The 17,915-nt window shown below is 37.6% G+C and overlaps 2 protein-coding genes across 2 annotated transcripts; one reads left to right on the forward strand and one right to left on the reverse strand.

The window, feature by feature from the left end:
* Positions 1–261: 261 nt before the first annotated feature.
* Positions 262–6,782, forward strand: cyb5r3 (cytochrome b5 reductase 3). The gene is made up of 9 exons (XM_023413133.2): positions 262–406; positions 689–814; positions 1,019–1,091; positions 1,882–1,988; positions 2,070–2,199; positions 2,308–2,391; positions 3,720–3,805; positions 3,891–3,990; positions 5,942–6,782. Exons 1-9 carry the CDS (start codon positions 386–388, stop codon positions 6,112–6,114), a joined length of 900 nt encoding a protein of 299 aa, XP_023268901.1. The 5' UTR covers positions 262–385; the 3' UTR covers positions 6,115–6,782.
* Positions 6,783–6,945: 163 nt separating this feature from the next.
* On the reverse strand, positions 6,946–12,634 carry LOC111660022 (liprin-beta-1-like). The gene is made up of 11 exons (XM_023413132.2): positions 12,445–12,634; positions 12,240–12,362; positions 11,891–12,041; positions 11,479–11,590; positions 11,296–11,384; positions 10,971–11,093; positions 10,746–10,871; positions 9,748–9,936; positions 8,764–8,922; positions 8,523–8,588; positions 6,946–8,427 (listed from the first exon to the last, which is right to left on the reverse strand). Exons 1-11 carry the CDS (start codon positions 12,603–12,605, stop codon positions 8,335–8,337), a joined length of 1,392 nt encoding a protein of 463 aa, XP_023268900.1. The 5' UTR covers positions 12,606–12,634; the 3' UTR covers positions 6,946–8,334.
* Between the last annotated feature and the right edge of the window lie 5,281 nt (positions 12,635–17,915).

Consider the following 17,915-nt stretch of genomic DNA (forward strand, 5'->3'; position numbering starts at 1 on the left):
GATAATCCAGACAGGAAGTGGCGTTTGAGCAACTTCTTGAAGTTAGCAAAAAGTAGCCGTTATCGTACCGGAAGTATGTACAAAAAAAAATAAAGACCGTTTTATAAAAGCAATAATAAATGTATAATAAAAGTAACATGTTAATGGTTGCATGTATTCATTTCATAACCGAGTTGCTGGGTGTTATTTAAAAAAAAAAAAAAAAAAAAAGGTTTTCCAAATCAATGCTTTTACTTTTAAAAACGGTGACCGGAAGTATTGTTTGATCTAGCTAGGCTGTATTACAAGACAGGACGTACTGTCGTCTCAGTTAGGTGCAGTAAACTCGCCTGGTACTGCTCCCTGCAGAGACAACCAACCTTGCAGTTGTCTAAGCGGACTGAAAATGCTGTCCTACATCATTGGTGTAAGTATACTTCAATGCAAAGTAGCCAGACTTCATTTATTTTAACAAATTCCTCTGCGTAAGCTCAGGCTACCATTAGCTAACGTTTAGTTTTCCTGACCCAAGTTCTGGTGGGAGCTTGGCCCGCCCTGCCCACAGGAATTGCCATGACTCATTTCTCCTGTTGTGGATTAAACAGAAATGACTTTAGTTAGACAACGCCCCGCAGAGGTCTCAAACAGTTGGTAGCTAATGCTAGCACGGTGGTCTGAGTCACGCTCCTGCTTCTGACCTTTATCACAGCTGATCCGGGGCGGCTTTGACAGCATCATCAACCTCATCTTCAGACTTTTCTTCTCAAAGAGGAGAGCTGCCATCACCCTAGAGGACCCCAACATTAAGTATGCACTGCGGCTGTTAGACAAACAGGTAACCCGTCTGCATATCACGTTACAAACTCTGGGGGTTTGCAAAGATAAAAAAAAAACTACACTGCTGCACATAATCGCCTGTTACTTTGTTTACAAACGCAGCAGATGCGTTCACGCACCACTGTTATTGTTGGTTTTTTGCATGCGTCTTCAATGCAGCTTTCCTTGATTAGAAACTGCTGTGTGTTTGTTGCTTGTTCAGATCGTCAGCCATGATACAAGAAGGTTCCGCTTTGCTCTGCCTTCTGCTGAACACATCCTCGGTCTCCCAATCGGTTAGTATGTGCACTCACACGTTATCAGTATGTAACACATTCAGGAAACTTTAACTCAAAATACAGTGACACCTGCATGTATGAGAACAAAAACACATAATATATTATATAAGGGAATTAAAGTATGGTGTTGCACAAATAAATGTAAGGTGTGTATACTGCAGAGAGCTCCTTCTGTTTGGTTTAGAGCTGCAATGATCAACTGTTTAGTCAATCGAAAGAAAATGAATCAACATATATTTTGACAATCAACTAACTTGTTTGTCATTTTTCAAGAAGATATACCAAACATTTCCAGCCTGTCTGTCAAATTAAAGTATTTGCTGCTTTTCCTTGTCTTATATAGTAACTTTGTTGCTTTGGATAGAAGCATCTGCCAAATGAGTAAATGTAAATATACTGAACATCTTCAGGTTTTTGACTGTCGGTTGGTCAGAACAAGCATCTTGAATGTGTCTTGGGTTCTTAGAAATTGTGAGGAGCTTACTTTTTGAATTTTACTACACTAAAAGATTAATCAAGATGTTAGTTGCAGCCAATATTCAGTTTAATATCATAATAGACCAAAGGAAACAAATCCTCCTTTTTGGAGAAGCTGGAACCAGAGACGGAAACGATTTATTGATTATCAGAGGAGTTGTAGCTTCATCGTCTGTGGATTGAATTCTGTTTTGAGCAACACTTTGATACATTACATTGGTTTTAACATAAATTTAAGTAGCATTACAATAATAGTAATCAAGCATATGTGATGTGAAGCTGCTGAAATCATCTGTGTTTTTGTTCCCAGGGCAGCACATCTATTTGTCTGCAAAGATCGACGGTAAACTGGTCGTCCGTCCGTACACGCCGGTGTCCAGTGATGACGACAAAGGCTTCGTGGACTTGGTGGTGAAGGTGAAGCCTGAAGGAAAGTTGTTTCTCTTGCATATAAAACTGCCAATTTACTTTTCTAAACTAATTTCTCCTTGTTGATAGATTTACTTCAAAGATGTTCATCCCAAATTCCCTGAGGGAGGGAAGATGAGTCAGTACATGGAGAGCCTCAAGATCAACGACACTATTGACTTCAGAGGACCCAGCGGCCTTCTCGTTTACAAGGGCAAAGGTGGGCACCATAGCAAGATGCCCTAATATAAGAGATGAACCATAGTTGGGTTTCCTGATGATACAAATTGAGCTTCAGATGTTTGATGCTGTGAATTTCCCTCCGCAGGAGTTTTTGCCGTTCAGCCGGATAAAAAGTCTCCAGCTGTGACCAAGACGGCCAAACATGTGGGCATGATTGCTGGAGGGACGGGTAAGTCAAACCTCCATTTTCATTCATACTGATAAAGCACTTTTTCCTCAACATGTCTCATCTCATGATCAGTGTGGTTTGTAGATAACGGCACACTGCACTCCTCCACTCATCACACCCGCAGGACTGTGTCTAAAAACAGAACTCTGCTCTGTTTTTTCTGTATTCATTTTAGGGCTGTTAATGATTATCTTCATTAACGATCAATCTGGCAGTTATTTTCTCACTTAGGTGATTATTCATTTGGTCCACAAATGTCAGATATGTCATCAAGTTGACCAGAAGTCCAAAACCTAAATATAAATATATAACTATATGCTAATAAAATGGTATTTTGATTCAACAAATGGATTAATCAACTAATCATTGCAGTTCTAGTTCACTACCAATTAAGATAAATAAAATGATTTGCGATATTAACAATCCCACCTCTGCTGGGAAATGCTGGCAGAGCGTCGGCCTGATGTTACTGAACCTTTCTTAATCAATTAAAAAAAAAAAAAAAGTGGAGCCTAATGCTACTGGAGGAAGAGCACTAAGCTTTATTAGAAACACCTGTGCGCCTGCTTATTCAATCCAATCAGCCAATCATGTGGCAGCAGTGTAATACATAAACTCCTGCAGGTCAGGAGCTTCAGTTAATGTTCACACAAAGCATCAGAATGGGTTTAAAAATTAATCTCAGTAACATGTTGGTGATGGTGGCAGACGGGCAGGTTTGAATGTTTCTAAAACAGTTGATCTGAGATTTTCACACACAACAGAGTTGAAACTGTTCAGAACAGGAACCTCCAGAAGAATCCGTGTTTGTTTACGCTGTTCCATTTAAAGTTCATTTTTCTCACGAAGTGGCACGAAATCTGAAGCAGAAATCTTTTTTCTTGATTTTTACACTAGTACATGAATGCACCAGTCGCTGTGGTTAGAAATACACTACATAGTCAAGCCTGTGGAAACCTGAACACTACATCCACATGTGATTGTTGAACAGGGAGGGGTTGTTGCTTTTGGGTTGTTTGCTCACTCTGTCATATCTGATGAGCCCACACCCACACCGTCCTGAGTTTCTCACTGTTAAAGTCTGAGTGAATTACAAGTAAAGACATTTGTAAATTTGATGTGGCTCGTTTTGTACGTGAATATTTAATAGATGATAGAGAAAATTTTCAGGGGCGTAAAGGTTTTTCTTTAATTGGAGTCCAGACCAAAAGCACAGCCACATATTTTTGGCCATATATTATATGATTGACAAATGACAGTAATTTTGTGTCTGAAGATAACTCGACAAAACCTTGACCCTCCTTCTGTTTTCTTCTGTTTTCCTGCAGGGATCACTCCCATGCTGCAGCTCATCACAGCAGTGATGAAGGATCCACAGGACAAGACAGTGTGTCACCTGCTGTTTGCCAACCAGGTGAGTTTCACTGGCCAGGGTCACCTCATGGTGGTGGTTTGTATTGGTTAAAAAGCTAACACCTCTCTGTCTCTGTGTCTCTCAGACTGAGAAAGACATCCTGCTGCGGCCGGAGCTGGAGGAGATTCAAGTCAACCACCCAGACCGGTTCAAGCTGTGGTTCACCCTCGACAGGGCACCTGAAGGTAACTCCAACAACAGGTGTCATGAAATCTGAGAACAGCCTGAATATTGGTGCTGCCAACACTCTGGTTCCTCTCACTGCAGTATTATACTGCAGACAACAGCTCACATGGTAAATTCAGTGTTATGAACATTTCCGCAGCACTAATTTCATTATGTTATACCCAACATTCATTTTATTTTTTTATTGTATGACTTCCTTCTATGAGACTCGGTTTCAAACAGAAGTAATAAATGTGATAGGTCAGAATACAATACAACAATTTAGGACCAGTGAAGTAAACTCAATTACAGGCATCCAACAGTTAAATATTAATAACATAAATAATAAATGCCTAATACATAAAATATCAAACAGAGAAATAAGAAATAATGTTTTCATGGATACTTAATCAAATCAAAGTAAAAGTTTCTTTGCTTTACTCCCATAAATGTTAAGCTACTGTCATTGACTCAATACTGACAGATGTTTTTTCACATTAAGAGCCTACCTATGAAAGAAAGGCTGCCAGACTTTTAATGTGAAAAGAGGAGTCATGATAGTTTAATGCTGTGCAAATAGACATTATACTAGATAAATAGAAGTTTGTATTTAACAGGAGAACAGGGTACATTAGAAATAAAGGACTATAATATAAACCTGTTCCAGATGAAGGTCTGGTTCCCTCTTTGCTTCCCTCTGCCATGGAGGAAAATAAAGGCCCTAGGCAGTATTGGAAGTTACAGTATTAATCAGCAGGAAGTAGTTTATAAATTATATCTTGGGCTGCAACTAACGATTTTTCATCAATAATTAATAAGATGATTATTTCCTTTATTAATAAACCATCTGTAAATTTCAGGAAATAGGATTAAATAAATCTAAAGTGATGTCTTCAAAGTGCTTATCTTGTCAGGGTGAAAGTTCAAAACCTCTTAAACGTGACATATGATTAACCAGTTTCTCCCTAATCAGATTGTGGGTCAGTTAATCTGTGAATCGTTTCAGCTCAGCTGTGTATTCCTGTCACATTCTGTTTGATGCCGTTTCTGAGAAGAACGTGAAGCGCAGAGGAAGTAGCTGGTGATATTTTGTCTGATACTGAAGCTCTGAGGCGTCTGTGGTGCACGCTGGGTTTTGGTTTAGGAAGCTCAAATCACACAAATTAAATTCATAATTGTTTTATTATTTAATTATTATATCAAAATGTATAATTTTTTCATCGGTCTCAAACATAAAGAAAGATTTTATTTGTGTGTGTGAAAACAAAGGTCATAACATCAGACATCAAAGGACTGCTTGTTAAAGCAGCAGCAGTGTTTGGATTTGTCCATCGTCAAAAAGAAGAAACTATTTTGAAAGTCGATTTCTCATGTAGGTCATTTCCAGCCTCTCAGAAGGTTTTTCCTTTCTTTGTTTGATGCGACTGTAAATTTATTATCTTTGGGTTTTGGGCTGTTGGTTGGACACAACAAGATGTGAGGACGTCACCTTTCGGATTTGTGAAATTGTGATGAAGCGCTTGGAGCCCAAACAATTAATCATGAAAATAATCTGCAGATAAATTGTTAATGACAATAATCATTAGTTGCAGCTATACTGCAGTTGATGGAAGAAATATTCTGATCCTTTATTTAAATACTGAAATATCACTTTACCTTTGTAGTTCAACAGTAAAGCACTGCATCATATTTTATAAGCTTTTCATAAGTTTTCCATATAAAAATCTGAAAATACAATATTTCTCTCTGAAATGTTGTGAGGTGACACAAAATGAAAATACTCAAGTAAATGTAATGGGTCCTCACCAGTAGGTGTCACTGGTGTACACTGTTGAATGAGTAGTGAATGTATTGGTGATTTAATTGGAAAGTGTCGTTTTGCCATCACTACTGAAAGTTAATAGGATCCTAACGAACATGAACCTTCTTATGTTGAGTGGTTTTTAAAAACTCCGGCCTCCTCTGTTTCAGACTGGGAGTACAGCCAAGGCTTCATCAGTGAGGACATGGTGAGAGACCACCTGCCTCCTCCCGGTGACGACACCTTCATCGTCATGTGTGGACCGCCGCCGATGATCCAGTTCGCTTGCAACCCCAACCTGGACAAAGTCGGCCACTCCGAGAGCCGCAGGTTCACCTTCTAGACGTCCGTCCACGCCGAGGAATCGAGGTTTGGGAACGAAGGGCGGTTAATTATTATCTGTACCCCAAAGCATTAAAGCACTCATATAGTGACAGTGGGTATTGCACTATGTTTACTGTTTTTATGCCATGATATTCATCATGCAACAGAATCACAGCGAGGACCAAATCATGTCAGTAGTAAGTGAGATGGAAGGGAAGAAGACTTGTTTAGGGTTAGAGATGAATTTGGAGTGGGATCATTCAGATGGGAAAAGGAGAATTAGACAGTTTGATGTTGTGGGAAAATGAACATGTGATTCCAGATGTGTTGCAAAACAAACCCACTGTCCTGCTGTGGCCTCAGTTTCAATATCAGAAGAGTTGAGGTTTACTGGCTTTTTTCTGAGTGCCTTAACACCTGCAAGTTTTTTTTTTTTATGCACACTATCAGAATTTGTTAGCACTTGCTTAATTTATACAAAATCATTAGTTATTCCATTACAGCTGTTGAGAATGTGTTACAGAGTTATTTCTGCCGTGTACCTGTTGTCCCCAGATGATGTCTATATTTTGCTAGAACATGATTGTTGAACGTGATGTGGTTACTGAGACGACGTCTTTGCTTCAAGTCCGGCATCAGTGGCTACTTGTGTTTGAATATGCAACATAAAAGTCAATTGCTACTGAATTATTGATGCGCAGCTTTTTTATTATGTTGTTTTATGATGCTACACTAATCAGACCATCAAAGCTAAGTATCACCCTCATTTGCAAGTGTTTGATAATAACTGTTTTAGCATCTCACTTGACCATCTAAGTGAAATGCTATTGAGAGTAAAGACAAAGAAAAATGCATTTTCTTTTTTATTACAAAAAATTTAAAAACACAATGTAGAATAAAATCATAATTTGGTATGCAAGAGAATAGGTTTGGCTAATTCTTTGTAGAAACAATGACTTTGGTTTCCATGGTTACTTTAATTCATGCTTTTTCTCAAAGTTATAGTTCAGCATTTTGGGAAACGTGCGTCTTTGTTTTCTTACTGGGAAATTAGATTGATCTCATTTCTATCTGTCCATTTAAATATGAAGCTACAGGAGATGCTAAACTTAGCTTAGCATAAGGACTGGACACAGTTAGCCTGGATCTATCCAAAAGTTAAACAGGCACCTAAAGCTCACTGACATGTTTAATCTGCACAAAAACAAACAGTTACATGCTGAGACTGTTTTGTGGTGAAAAGTGTTCAGATTAAACAAGTGAAATACAACATTAATGAGCTTTAGAGCTGCTGGTAGGACAGAGCTAGGCTAACTGGTCAGCACCTCCTGGCTGGGAACAGAAATTAGGTTTTAGTCTTCTTACCTAATCCTTGGTGAAAAAGCAAATCAGCATATTTCCCAAACATTTCTCACTTCCTCTAACAGTATCTGGCCTCTAACCGTTTTAGTGTTTAGGCATCAGTGTGCGTCTGAGATTTGTGTTAACACTAATAATATTTAGGTGAGCAAAATCATGTCTGGTGCTTACAGCTTTTAAAAATGTCGGTTTCTGCCCAGTAACAGTGGACAGTCCCAGATGATTAACAGAGCAAGTGTCATAAGAACTATTTCTTCAATAGAAAGTAGTTCACAGAAGGTTCTGCAGGTTAATGGAGGGTAACCTGACACTTTCTGGAAAGACGCTGCTGGAAAAAAAAATGTCAAATGTAATTTTTTAGTTTAAAGCTTTGAGCACCGCTGAGTATTGGAGTGGAGACAAATCTCAGACACCTGAACAAACCAAAACCATCTTTGCAGCCAGATACAATTAGAAATAAAGATGACATAAAGCAACTTTACGTACCACAAATAAAACTTAATCTGACTGCTGCTGTGGACAAGAAAACTCAAGAGCTACAGTCAAGAGGAATAACAGCTGAGGGTGGGTCCTTAAAATAAGGGGAAAGAAACAAACACTGATTACTGAAAACACAGTGCTTGAATAATAAAGTAATTGAAGGAGGAGGTACATTAATGCAATAACATCTTGCATTTTCAGTTCATGCATTACATTTGACAGCTTCAATAAATATATATGGTCCTGGAGGATATGGCTGTACTTCTGAAAGATGAAAACACTGTATAAGCAGAGGTCTCACATGTTCTACTAAAGAGGTGGGTGGGATGAATTTGAGGACGGTGTTGGCACAGTTTGATCTTTTTCCACACAACTTAGCTTAAGGAGCTCAGCATCTTGATCATATGTGGGGAGTGTCGTGTCTCTGTGCTGCGTCGATGTCGGGCGGGCAGACTGAGATCTCCTGGAAAAACTCATCGTCCTTCAGCATGCTCTGAAACACACACACACACGAGCAGAGGGAATGAAGGAAGCTCAAAAGATTAACTCGGGTTTGTACACCAAGTTCATATTTGGTCAGTTTCTCACTGTCAGATTGTTGATTCCCTCAGAAAAAGCTCCAATCTGCCTGACAGTCCCCTCAGAGTCTTCCATCTGCCAAAAAACACAAACTGAGGATCAGATCATCGAAGGAAACTCAAACACAAAGTACAGAAATTAATTCAAACCGCTTTAATCACAAGCCAAAGAAAAGTATTCATCGAATTTTATTAAGAAATCCAGTAAAGAAGCTAAACAGAAGAAGAAGTGTCTGCATCTGTCTTTGTACCTGTTCCAGGTGGTCAAGGTTACCCTCGTAGATTCGGGCCCCTCTCTGGAAGCTACTGTTTTTGGGCATTTCCACGTTCAAGGGGCAGACGTACTCCTCACCATCATCCTGACGTTTCTTTCTCAGAGTGCCAAAACCACCGAATGACAGGCGTCTGGGCTGGAAGAGAGAAACAGACAGTCAGCAGGTGGGTGTGAGTTTTTGAACATGATTGACAAGTTTACTGATACTCAGTGCTTTGTGTTAATTGATCGACAGAAACTTAAACATTTCCAGCTTTTCTTTGCCTCCTGTATTAGAGGGTGAGAACTCGGGGCCTGTTCAGTCACGTTGGCCAAACAAGAGGCAGCAAACATTTGACTTTTAAGCCACCAGCTGGCCGAGTTAACAATACTATTTTTATCTTATGATTTATGGTTAGCAACAGCTAAAAACAGGTTCTGTTAGTGTTCAGAGCAGGAGTGCTGCTGTAGCCTACTGTGTGTGTGACATTGTATAATGTGTGTCTACCTATAGTCTATAAAACAATGCCTTTTGAGAAGGAGCCCACACGTGTATTCAGGATAAACAGACAAACTGTGACCATGGTAACACAAACTCAGTGTTTCAGCTTACATTAACTGCGTCAGGCCTGGATCTCGTTCAGACAGAAATATGCAGCCTGACCCACTCTGTCCTATTTAGTCTACTAAATTCCTAAAGCCAGAGGTGTTAGTTTCAGACTTATTTTAGTATCATCTGTTTTTGTTGGCTGAACTTTCTGGATATACAGTTGACCGATATCGATCTGATATTCCCAAACATTACACTCACTGTTTAGCTTTAGTGTCCTGCGTCCTACAATTCATTCATTCAGTTAATGTGGAAAATAAAAGCCTGTTAATCTGTTGTTGTTTTTTTTCTGCAATAATAAGTGAAACTGAAGCTGGTGTCACCACGGTGACAGAGAGGGATTTGTTTGTGTGGCAGTGGACGGGCAGGTACCTTGACCTTGGCCGTGGCGGTGAGGACGGTGTAGTCTGGGTTTTCCAGACAGTCCTGCTTGAGCCGCTGCGCCTCCGAGCCGATGAGCAGGTGGAAATGTGTGGCCAGGTGGCGTCTCAGCAGGGTTTTGTTGGGAGGGATGTTGAGCAGAAGGGCGAGCGCTTCCACGTTGAAGCGCGGCTCCAGCACCTTCAGAGCAGATAGATATTTGAGCAAGCGTCATGGGGAGAGGTCAAAGACAGAAACAGAACTGAGGGGAAAAAAATTTGAATGTAGAATCACAGCAGGAAATTTTTTTAATGCAAAAACAGACTACTGTTGTTCTTAAATCATAAAGTGAGACTGCCTCCAGTAAAGGACTGAAAGAGGATAACACAAGTAAGTATCTCTCTCTGTAAGCTGCTGCCATGGAGTTAAATCCTTCAGGCTTTAAGGCAAAGACTAAACAATGGCTGCTCGATAATATTAAAAAAGCATATGATCTACAAAGACCTCTCCTAAAAGCTCAGGGAGATATAAATATTATATATAAGATACATGTTCTCTAATAGAAAGTGGATCTCAACATAGTTTCATAATTTAACTTAATACTTATATCTTAAACCGTCACAATCTACTCTTTATTCATTTAATTTAGTTTTCTAGTTGTTTGATTATTATTTTCTCATACCTTAATGTCGGATATTAAATGCCTGTCTCTGGCTTGATAAACTGTCGGTGGATTGTGTAAACACCAGGGACACTGATGGACATAAGTCCAGGACTTAATCTGCGGTGTTTATTTTTATAAATATTAGAAAATTGTCAAGAAATAAACCAAATATAAGTAATTGATAGCAGATAGATTGTCCCTATTGTTTGACATTAAATTTCAGGATTAAGTATGATCTATTCTCTGCTGTTCCCACATTAGTCCACTTCCCCAATGAGATGGATACACTTCATCTAATTTACCAAAACTTTCATCTAATCCTGATCCTTTGTCCCTGCTCACTCACCATCAGTCCTCCATGAACACCGCTGCCTCTCAGATTTGGGGCGTATTCAGCTAAATCCACAGATCGGAGCCACTCCATCACTCTGTGGTTGGTCCATTGGGAGATCTCTGCCGGTGTGATGTTGTTCTGGACAGAGACGAGGGAGTAAAAAAACCCAGCTTTTAGAAGTACGTTATTTAAACTAAAAGGAAAAGGAGATACAGGCTGTGGCTTCCTGTGTGATACCTCATCAGAGGGTCGTCGCCTGAGACAGCTGGGCTCGTAGGAATTGAGGCGGAGGACCTGAATGGCTCTCTTGATGCTGAGGTGATGGAGAACACTGCCCACCTTCAGAGACAGCAAGTCCTCCTGGGAAACAGCCACAGGATCAAACAACAACAAAGAGGTATCACACAGTCGTGTCACCTGTTGAATGATTTATTCTGAGGGAAAGTTCAGTCAGAATATAAAAGAATCTGAATATAAAAGTTTCTTCTCACTTTAATGTCACATGAGTTCAACAGGCTCCAGTGCAACGTGACGGGGTTTTAAAAAAGAAAAAGCAGCTCACCACTGTCATGTAGTGCAGCATGCGTCCATCAACACGAGCCTCATCAAAGTGACTCTTGTACTGCGGGAGGCCGATGTCATCCAGCCATCCTGGAATAAAGAAACACCAGTTTGTTTAAATTAAAGGTTGTGGGTGACAGTACGGGTTCTTTGGTTTATAGTTGTTTGCTGTTGTCACACTCACTGGTCACCCAGTTGTGATCCAGTTTGCCCCTCAGGTCGTCCTCTTCTGACCCAAGAGCCTGCAAGGCCAGCTGCAGCTTCTTCCTGTAGAGGGGCTGCTTCATTCCCAACTCCTGAACAGAGCAACAGAACATCATTCACAGGAAACTCCTACAGGCGGCAACAGTGGAGCCGAGGCATCTGAGAGAAATGCTGCATCTCATTTCTTTCTTTTGTCCTTGTCCCATCATCAAGTAACATCACGTTCACTATTCATGAAACTGAAACAAATGCTTTGGAAGTTTAAAAGTGAATTTTTTTAAGTTTAACTTTGCCATATAATAAATCTCATTCTGAGTTTCTGTTAAATGCCTGGCAGAGATTTTGGACAAAAAAAAGTATATACATTCTGTATTGCTGTACTGCTGCCCTACCTTCTCCAGATCATGCTGTGACGCCTGCAGTAGTGTTTGTCCTGATTTGATCCAGCTCTGTCCCTGGGCAGCGCATAACCCGAGGCCTTGCTCATGCAGCCATCCACAGACTTCATCCTTACTCCACCGCGAGAAAGGAACATCAACAGCACTGAACAGGGACAGAGAGAGAACAAGTAACACCCCTGAAGTGTAAAGACAACTGTACCTGATGAGAACCAGCAAGTAATGTATATACAGTATCTGTAGCTGTATTTTATTCTGTACATTGACACTTATATGTAAATTAGGTTTGTTAATCTTGATAGCAACAAAAAAATCCTTGAACATGTCAATATTTGACACCTACTTGGGTTTAGATTCACGTGACCAGCCGAGTCGAGGGCCAGCTGTGGCTCTGACTCCGCCCCTCCTGAACTCCATCTCAGCTGCATCATCGATGTTGAAGGAGGTAGAGTGACTCCTCTTTAGCCTGCAGGAGTAAATATCACAGTATAAATGACCAAAGATAATCCTCTTAGATCACTGTAAACACAGCTGACACTATGCTTTACCTGCCAAAGAATCTCTTAAAGCCTTTGGACTTCTTCTTGGTTTCTGGTGACGACGGCAGAGCAGTTCCATCGTGGGATTTCCGTGAAGGAACACCAGCCAAGTCCAGGTGATCTGTGCCTTTACGTTCAGTCTCAGCTGTAGAAATAATTATATTACACATAAATATAACTGAATATACACTGTAACACAACTGGACCACCACCACCCCTCAGAACACATCAGATTTTACTCAAATGCTCTCCCAAAATTCTCTCTCCAGCTTCAAACAGCACTACAGCACATCAATTACAGCAGCAGTACTACAACCCGAAGTTACCAAAATAATTAAATAAAAACCTGAACATTACAACCGAGACCACTCATGCAAAGAACTAGGTAGGTACTACAACACACCATTTACAGATTTTCTCGTGCACAATGACTGAAAAAGACTGACAAGTAGAATGAAAACAGGTCATTGCAGATGGTTTATAATGTCATGGATTAGGAACAACTGGATGATTTACTGAAAGACTTAACAAGGAACTCTAGAAAAACATCTTTTCAACAATAATTCAAAACAGTGATTCTAGACTTAACTTGTGCAAAAATATAATTTTACATCTAATTAATTAAAATCAGAGATTCTAAAGGTAAATTCCCTCATTCTTTGGACGGCTCACACATTAAACATGCAAATTATAACAAGTAGTAACAAGTAAAAAAAAAGGCTGGGAACCACTTATGTAGAAAAACAAGACTAGTTCAAAACCTAGTGTGTGGCTGGACCGCCTATGGTCAAGACAGGATGAGTAAGAAGATAACAAGCAGCAAAAGTGACACAGGCCGATCAGGAAGGTTCACAATGATAGGCAAAAAAGGTCATACCCTAGTAAGTCATAAAAATATCATATTCTAATATGTCATAAAAAAATGTCATTATATATTAAGATGTAAAAATGTCATAGTATAATCAGAAATAGAAGGTAATAAAAACGTCATAGTATATTAAGGCATAAAAAGTCATAAAAACGTCATAGTAAAGTAAGGTGTAAAAGGTCATAAAAACATCATAGTATAGTAAGGCATAAAAACGTCATAGTATAATATGGCATAAAAAGTCATAAAAACATCATAGTATAGTATGGCATGAAAAGTCATAAAAAAGTCATAGTATAGCAAAGCATAAAAAGTCGCAAAAACATAGTATAGTAAGGCATAAAAAGTCATAAAAACGTCATAGTATAGTAAGGCATAAAAAGTCATAAAAACGTCATAGTATAGCAAGGCATAAAAAGTCATAAAAACATCATAGTATAGTAAGGCATAAAAAGTCATAAAAACAACAAAGTATATTAAGTCATAAAATCATCATAGTATAATAAGGCATAAAATTGTCATAGTATAGTAAGGCACAAAAAGTCATAAAAACGTCATAGTATGGTAAGGCACAAAAAGTCATAAAAACGTCATAGTATAGCAAGGCATAAAAAGTCATAAAAACGTCTTAGTATAGCGACGCATAAAGAGTCGAAAAACATCATAGTATAGTAAGGCATAAAAAGTCATAAAAACAACAAAGTATATTAAGTCATAAAATCATCATAGTATAATAAGGCATAAAATTGTCATAGTATAGTAAGGCACAAAAAGTCATAAAAACGTCATAGTATGGTAAGGCATAAAAAGTCATAAAAACGTCTTAGTATAGCAACGCATAAAAAGTCGCAAAAACATCATAGTATAGTAAGGCATAAAAAGTCATAAAAATGTCATAGTATAGTAAGGCATAAAAACGTCATAGTATAGTATGGCATAAAAAGTCATAAAAACGTCATAGTATAGTAAGGCATAAAATGTCATAAAAATGTCATAGTATAGTAAGGCATAAAAACGTCATAGTATAGTATGGCATGAAAAGTCATAAAAAAGTCATAGTTTAGCAAAGCATAAAAAGTCGCAAAAACATCATAGTATAGTAAGGCATAAAAAGTCACAAAAACAACAAAGTATATTGAGTCATAAAATCATCATAGTATAATAAGGCATAAAATTGTCATAGTATAGTAAGGCATAAAAAGCCATAAAAACGACATAGTATAGCAAGGCATTACAAGTCATGAAAACGTCATAGTATAGCAAGGCATAAAAAGTCACAAAAACGACACAGCATGGTAATGCATAAAGAGTCATGAAAACGACATAGCATGGTAAGGCATAAAAAGTCATAAAATGGTCATAGTATAGTAAGTCATAAAAACGTCATAGTAGAGTAAGACATAAAAAGTCACAAAAACGACATCAAGTCTTCTACGTGCTGTAGTGTTGTTTTGTTTGCCCCTCTGCCCTCCACTTTTCTCTGACAGGTAACTCGGCACGGCTTCCCCTGGTTTCTCAATCAGGAGCTGAAGAATGAAGGCGGAGTGAAGAGGCCTGGTCAGGGCCAGAGTGGGCCATTCCTCATTTGACAAGCTGTGCGACTGTTCTCCCAAAGATAGTTACTAACTTTAATTCAACAAAAAGTCATAAAAACGACGTAGCATAGCAAGGCATAAAAAGTCATAAAATGGTCATAGTATAGTAAGTCATAAAATGTCATAAAAACGTCATAGTATAGTAAGGCATAAAAAGTCATAGTATAGTAAGGCATAAAAAGTCATAAAACGGTCATAGTATAGCAAAGCATAAAAATGTCATAAAAACGTCATAGTATAGTAAGGCATAAAAACGTCATAGTATAGTATGGCATGAAAAGTCATAAAAAAGTCATAGTATAGCAAAGCATAAAAAGTCGCAAAAACATCATAGTATAGTAAGGCATAAAAAGTCATAAAAACAACAAAGTATAGTAAGGCATAAAAACGACATAGTATAGTAAGGCATAAAAACGTCATAGTATAGTATGGCATGAAAAGTCATAAAAAAGTCATAGTATAGCAAAGCATAAAAAGTCGCAAAAACATCATAGTATAGTAAGGCATAAAAAGTCATAAAAACAACAAAGTATATTAAGTCATAAAAACATCATAGTATAGTAAGGCATAAAAATGTCATAGTATAGTAAGGCACAAAAAGTCATAAAAACGTCATAGTATAGTAAGGCATAAAAAGCCATAAAAACGACATAGCATGGTAAGGCATAAAAAGTCATAAAAATTACAGTATAATAGGACATAAAAAGTCATAAAAACGACATAGTATAGCAAAGCATAAAAAGTCATAAAAAACATCATAGTATAGCAAGGCATAAAAAGGTCATAAAAACGTCATAGTATAGTAAGTCATAAAACCTCATAATATAGTAAGGCATTAAAATGTCATAGTATAGTATGCCATGAAAAGTCATTAAAAAGTCATAGTATAGCAAAGCATAAAAAGTCATAAAAACGTCATAGTATAGTAAGGCATAAAAAGTCATAAAAACGTCATAGTATAGTAAGGCATAAAGAGTCGTGAAAACGACATAGCATGGTAAGGCATAAAAAGTCATAAAATGGTCATAGTATAGTAAGTCATAAAAACGTCATAGTAGAGTAAGACATAAAAAGTCCATAAAAACGTCATAGTATAGCAAGGCATAAAAACCTCATAAAATGGTCATAGTATAGTAAGTCATAAAACCTCATAATATAGTAAGGCATTAAAATGTCATAGTATAGTATGCCATGAAAAGTCATAGTATAGCAAAGCATAAAAAGTCGCAAAAACATCATAGTATAGTAAGGCATAAAAAGTCATAAAATGGTCATAGTATAGTAAGGCACAAAAAGTCATAAAAACGTCATAGTATAGTAAGGCATAAAAACGTCATAAAAACGTCATAGTATAGCAAGGCATAAAATGTCATAAAAACGTCATAGTATAGCAAGGCATAAAATGTCATAAAAATGTCATAGTATAGTAAGGCATAAAAACTTCATAGTATAGTATGGCATGAAAAGTCATAAAAAAGTCATAGTATAGCAAAGCATAAAAAGTCGCAAAAACATCATAGTATAGTAAGGCATAAAAAGTCACAAAAACAACAAAGTATATTGAGTCATAAAATCGTCATAGTATAGTAAGGCATAAAAACGTCATAGTATAATATGGCATAAAAAGTCATAAAAACATCATAGTATAGTATGGCATGAAAAGTCATAAAAAAGTCATAGTATAGCAAGGCATAAAAAGTCGCAAAAACATAGTATAGTAAGGCATAAAAAGTCATAAAATGGTCATAGTATGGTAAGTCATAAAAACGTCATACTATAGTAAGGCATAAAAAGTCATGAAATGGTCATAGTATAGTAAGTCATAAAATGTCATAAAAACGTCATAGTATAGTAAGGCATAAAAAGTCACAAAAACGACATCAAGTCTTCTACGTGCTGTAGTGTTGTTTTGTTTGCCCCTCTGCCCTCCCCTTTTCTCTGACAGGTGACTCGGCACGGCTTCCCCTGGTTTCTCAATCAGGAGCTGAAGAATGAAGGCAGAGTGAAGAGGCCTGGTCAGGGCCAGAGTGGGCCATTCCTCATTTGGGAAGCTGTGCAACTGTTCTCCCAAAGATAGCTGCTCAGAACTTTAATGTTGAAGCTTGGCGACTTTATTAATTTGTGGTTGTTCTTAATGTGGGTCATCTTGGTTTTGGTGCAGTTTAAGTTTCACAATAACTTTTCCCCTGTTGGCTTTTAATTGTTGGATTTACTTATTTGTGAAATTAAATCCTTTATTTTTGCTGAATCTGTTTCCGTGAATCTTTTTGTTTCGTCAGTTTACGTTAGTCATTATTACTTCCCTATATCCCTGAACATTAGCAGGGAACATAACAATGTCAAAGAAATGTCATACGACATAGTATAGTTAGGCATAAAAAGTCATAAAAACAACAAGGATATTAAGTCATAAAATCATCATAGTATAATAAGGCATAAAATTGTCACAGTATAGTAATGCATAAAAAGTCGCAAAAACATCATAGGATAGTAAGGCATAAAAAGTCATAAAAATTTCATAGTACAGTAAGGCATAAAAAGTCATAAAATAGTCATAGTATAGTAAGTCATAAAAACGTCATAGTATAGTAAGGCATAAAAACATCATAGTATAGTCATAGTATAGTAAGGCACAAAAAGTCATAAAAACGTCATAGTATAGTAAGGCATAAAAAGTCATAAAAACGTCATAGTATAGTAAGGCATAAAAACGTCATAGTATAGTAAGGCACAAAAAGTCATAAAAACGTCATAGTATACAAAGTCATAAAAACGTCATAGTATAGCAAGGCATAAAATGTCATAAAAACGTCATAGTATAGTAAGGCATAAAAAGTCATAAAAACGTCATAGTATAGTAAGGCATAAAAACGTCATAGTATAGTAAGGCATAATAAGTCATAAAAACGTCATAGAATAGTAAGGCATAAAAAGTCATAAAATGGTCATAGTATAGTAAGGCATAAAAATGTCATAGTATAGTAAAGCATAAAAAGTCATAAAAACGTCATAGTATA

This window comes from Seriola lalandi, unplaced genomic scaffold, assembly GCF_002814215.2.
Source record: "Seriola lalandi dorsalis isolate HSWRI2012SDOR001 ecotype SW California unplaced genomic scaffold, Sedor1 jcf7180002054504, whole genome shotgun sequence".
Classification (NCBI taxonomy): domain Eukaryota; kingdom Metazoa; phylum Chordata; class Actinopteri; order Carangiformes; family Carangidae; genus Seriola; species Seriola lalandi.

What these genes read in the sequence shown, in the direction of transcription:
- LOC111660022 (XM_023413132.2), bottom strand. Translation starts at nt 12,605, where the DNA reads ATGTGTAATATAATTATTTCTACAGCTGAGACTGAACGTAAAGGCACA. An exon ending in TCACGTGAATCTAAACCCAA is followed by an intron (nt 12,042 to 12,239) that starts GTAGGTGTCAAA and finishes GTCCCTGTTCAG; the next exon opens with TGCTGTTGATGTTCCTTTCT. An exon ending in GGCGACGACCCTCTGATGAG is followed by an intron (nt 10,872 to 10,970) that starts GTATCACACAGG and finishes GTCTCTGTCCAG; the next exon opens with AACAACATCACACCGGCAGA.
- cyb5r3 (XM_023413133.2), top strand. Translation starts at nt 386, where the DNA reads ATGCTGTCCTACATCATTGGT. An exon ending in TGCGGCTGTTAGACAAACAG is followed by an intron (nt 815 to 1,018) that starts GTAACCCGTCTG and finishes TTGCTTGTTCAG; the next exon opens with ATCGTCAGCCATGATACAAG. An exon ending in TCGTGGACTTGGTGGTGAAG is followed by an intron (nt 1,989 to 2,069) that starts GTGAAGCCTGAA and finishes CCTTGTTGATAG; the next exon opens with ATTTACTTCAAAGATGTTCA.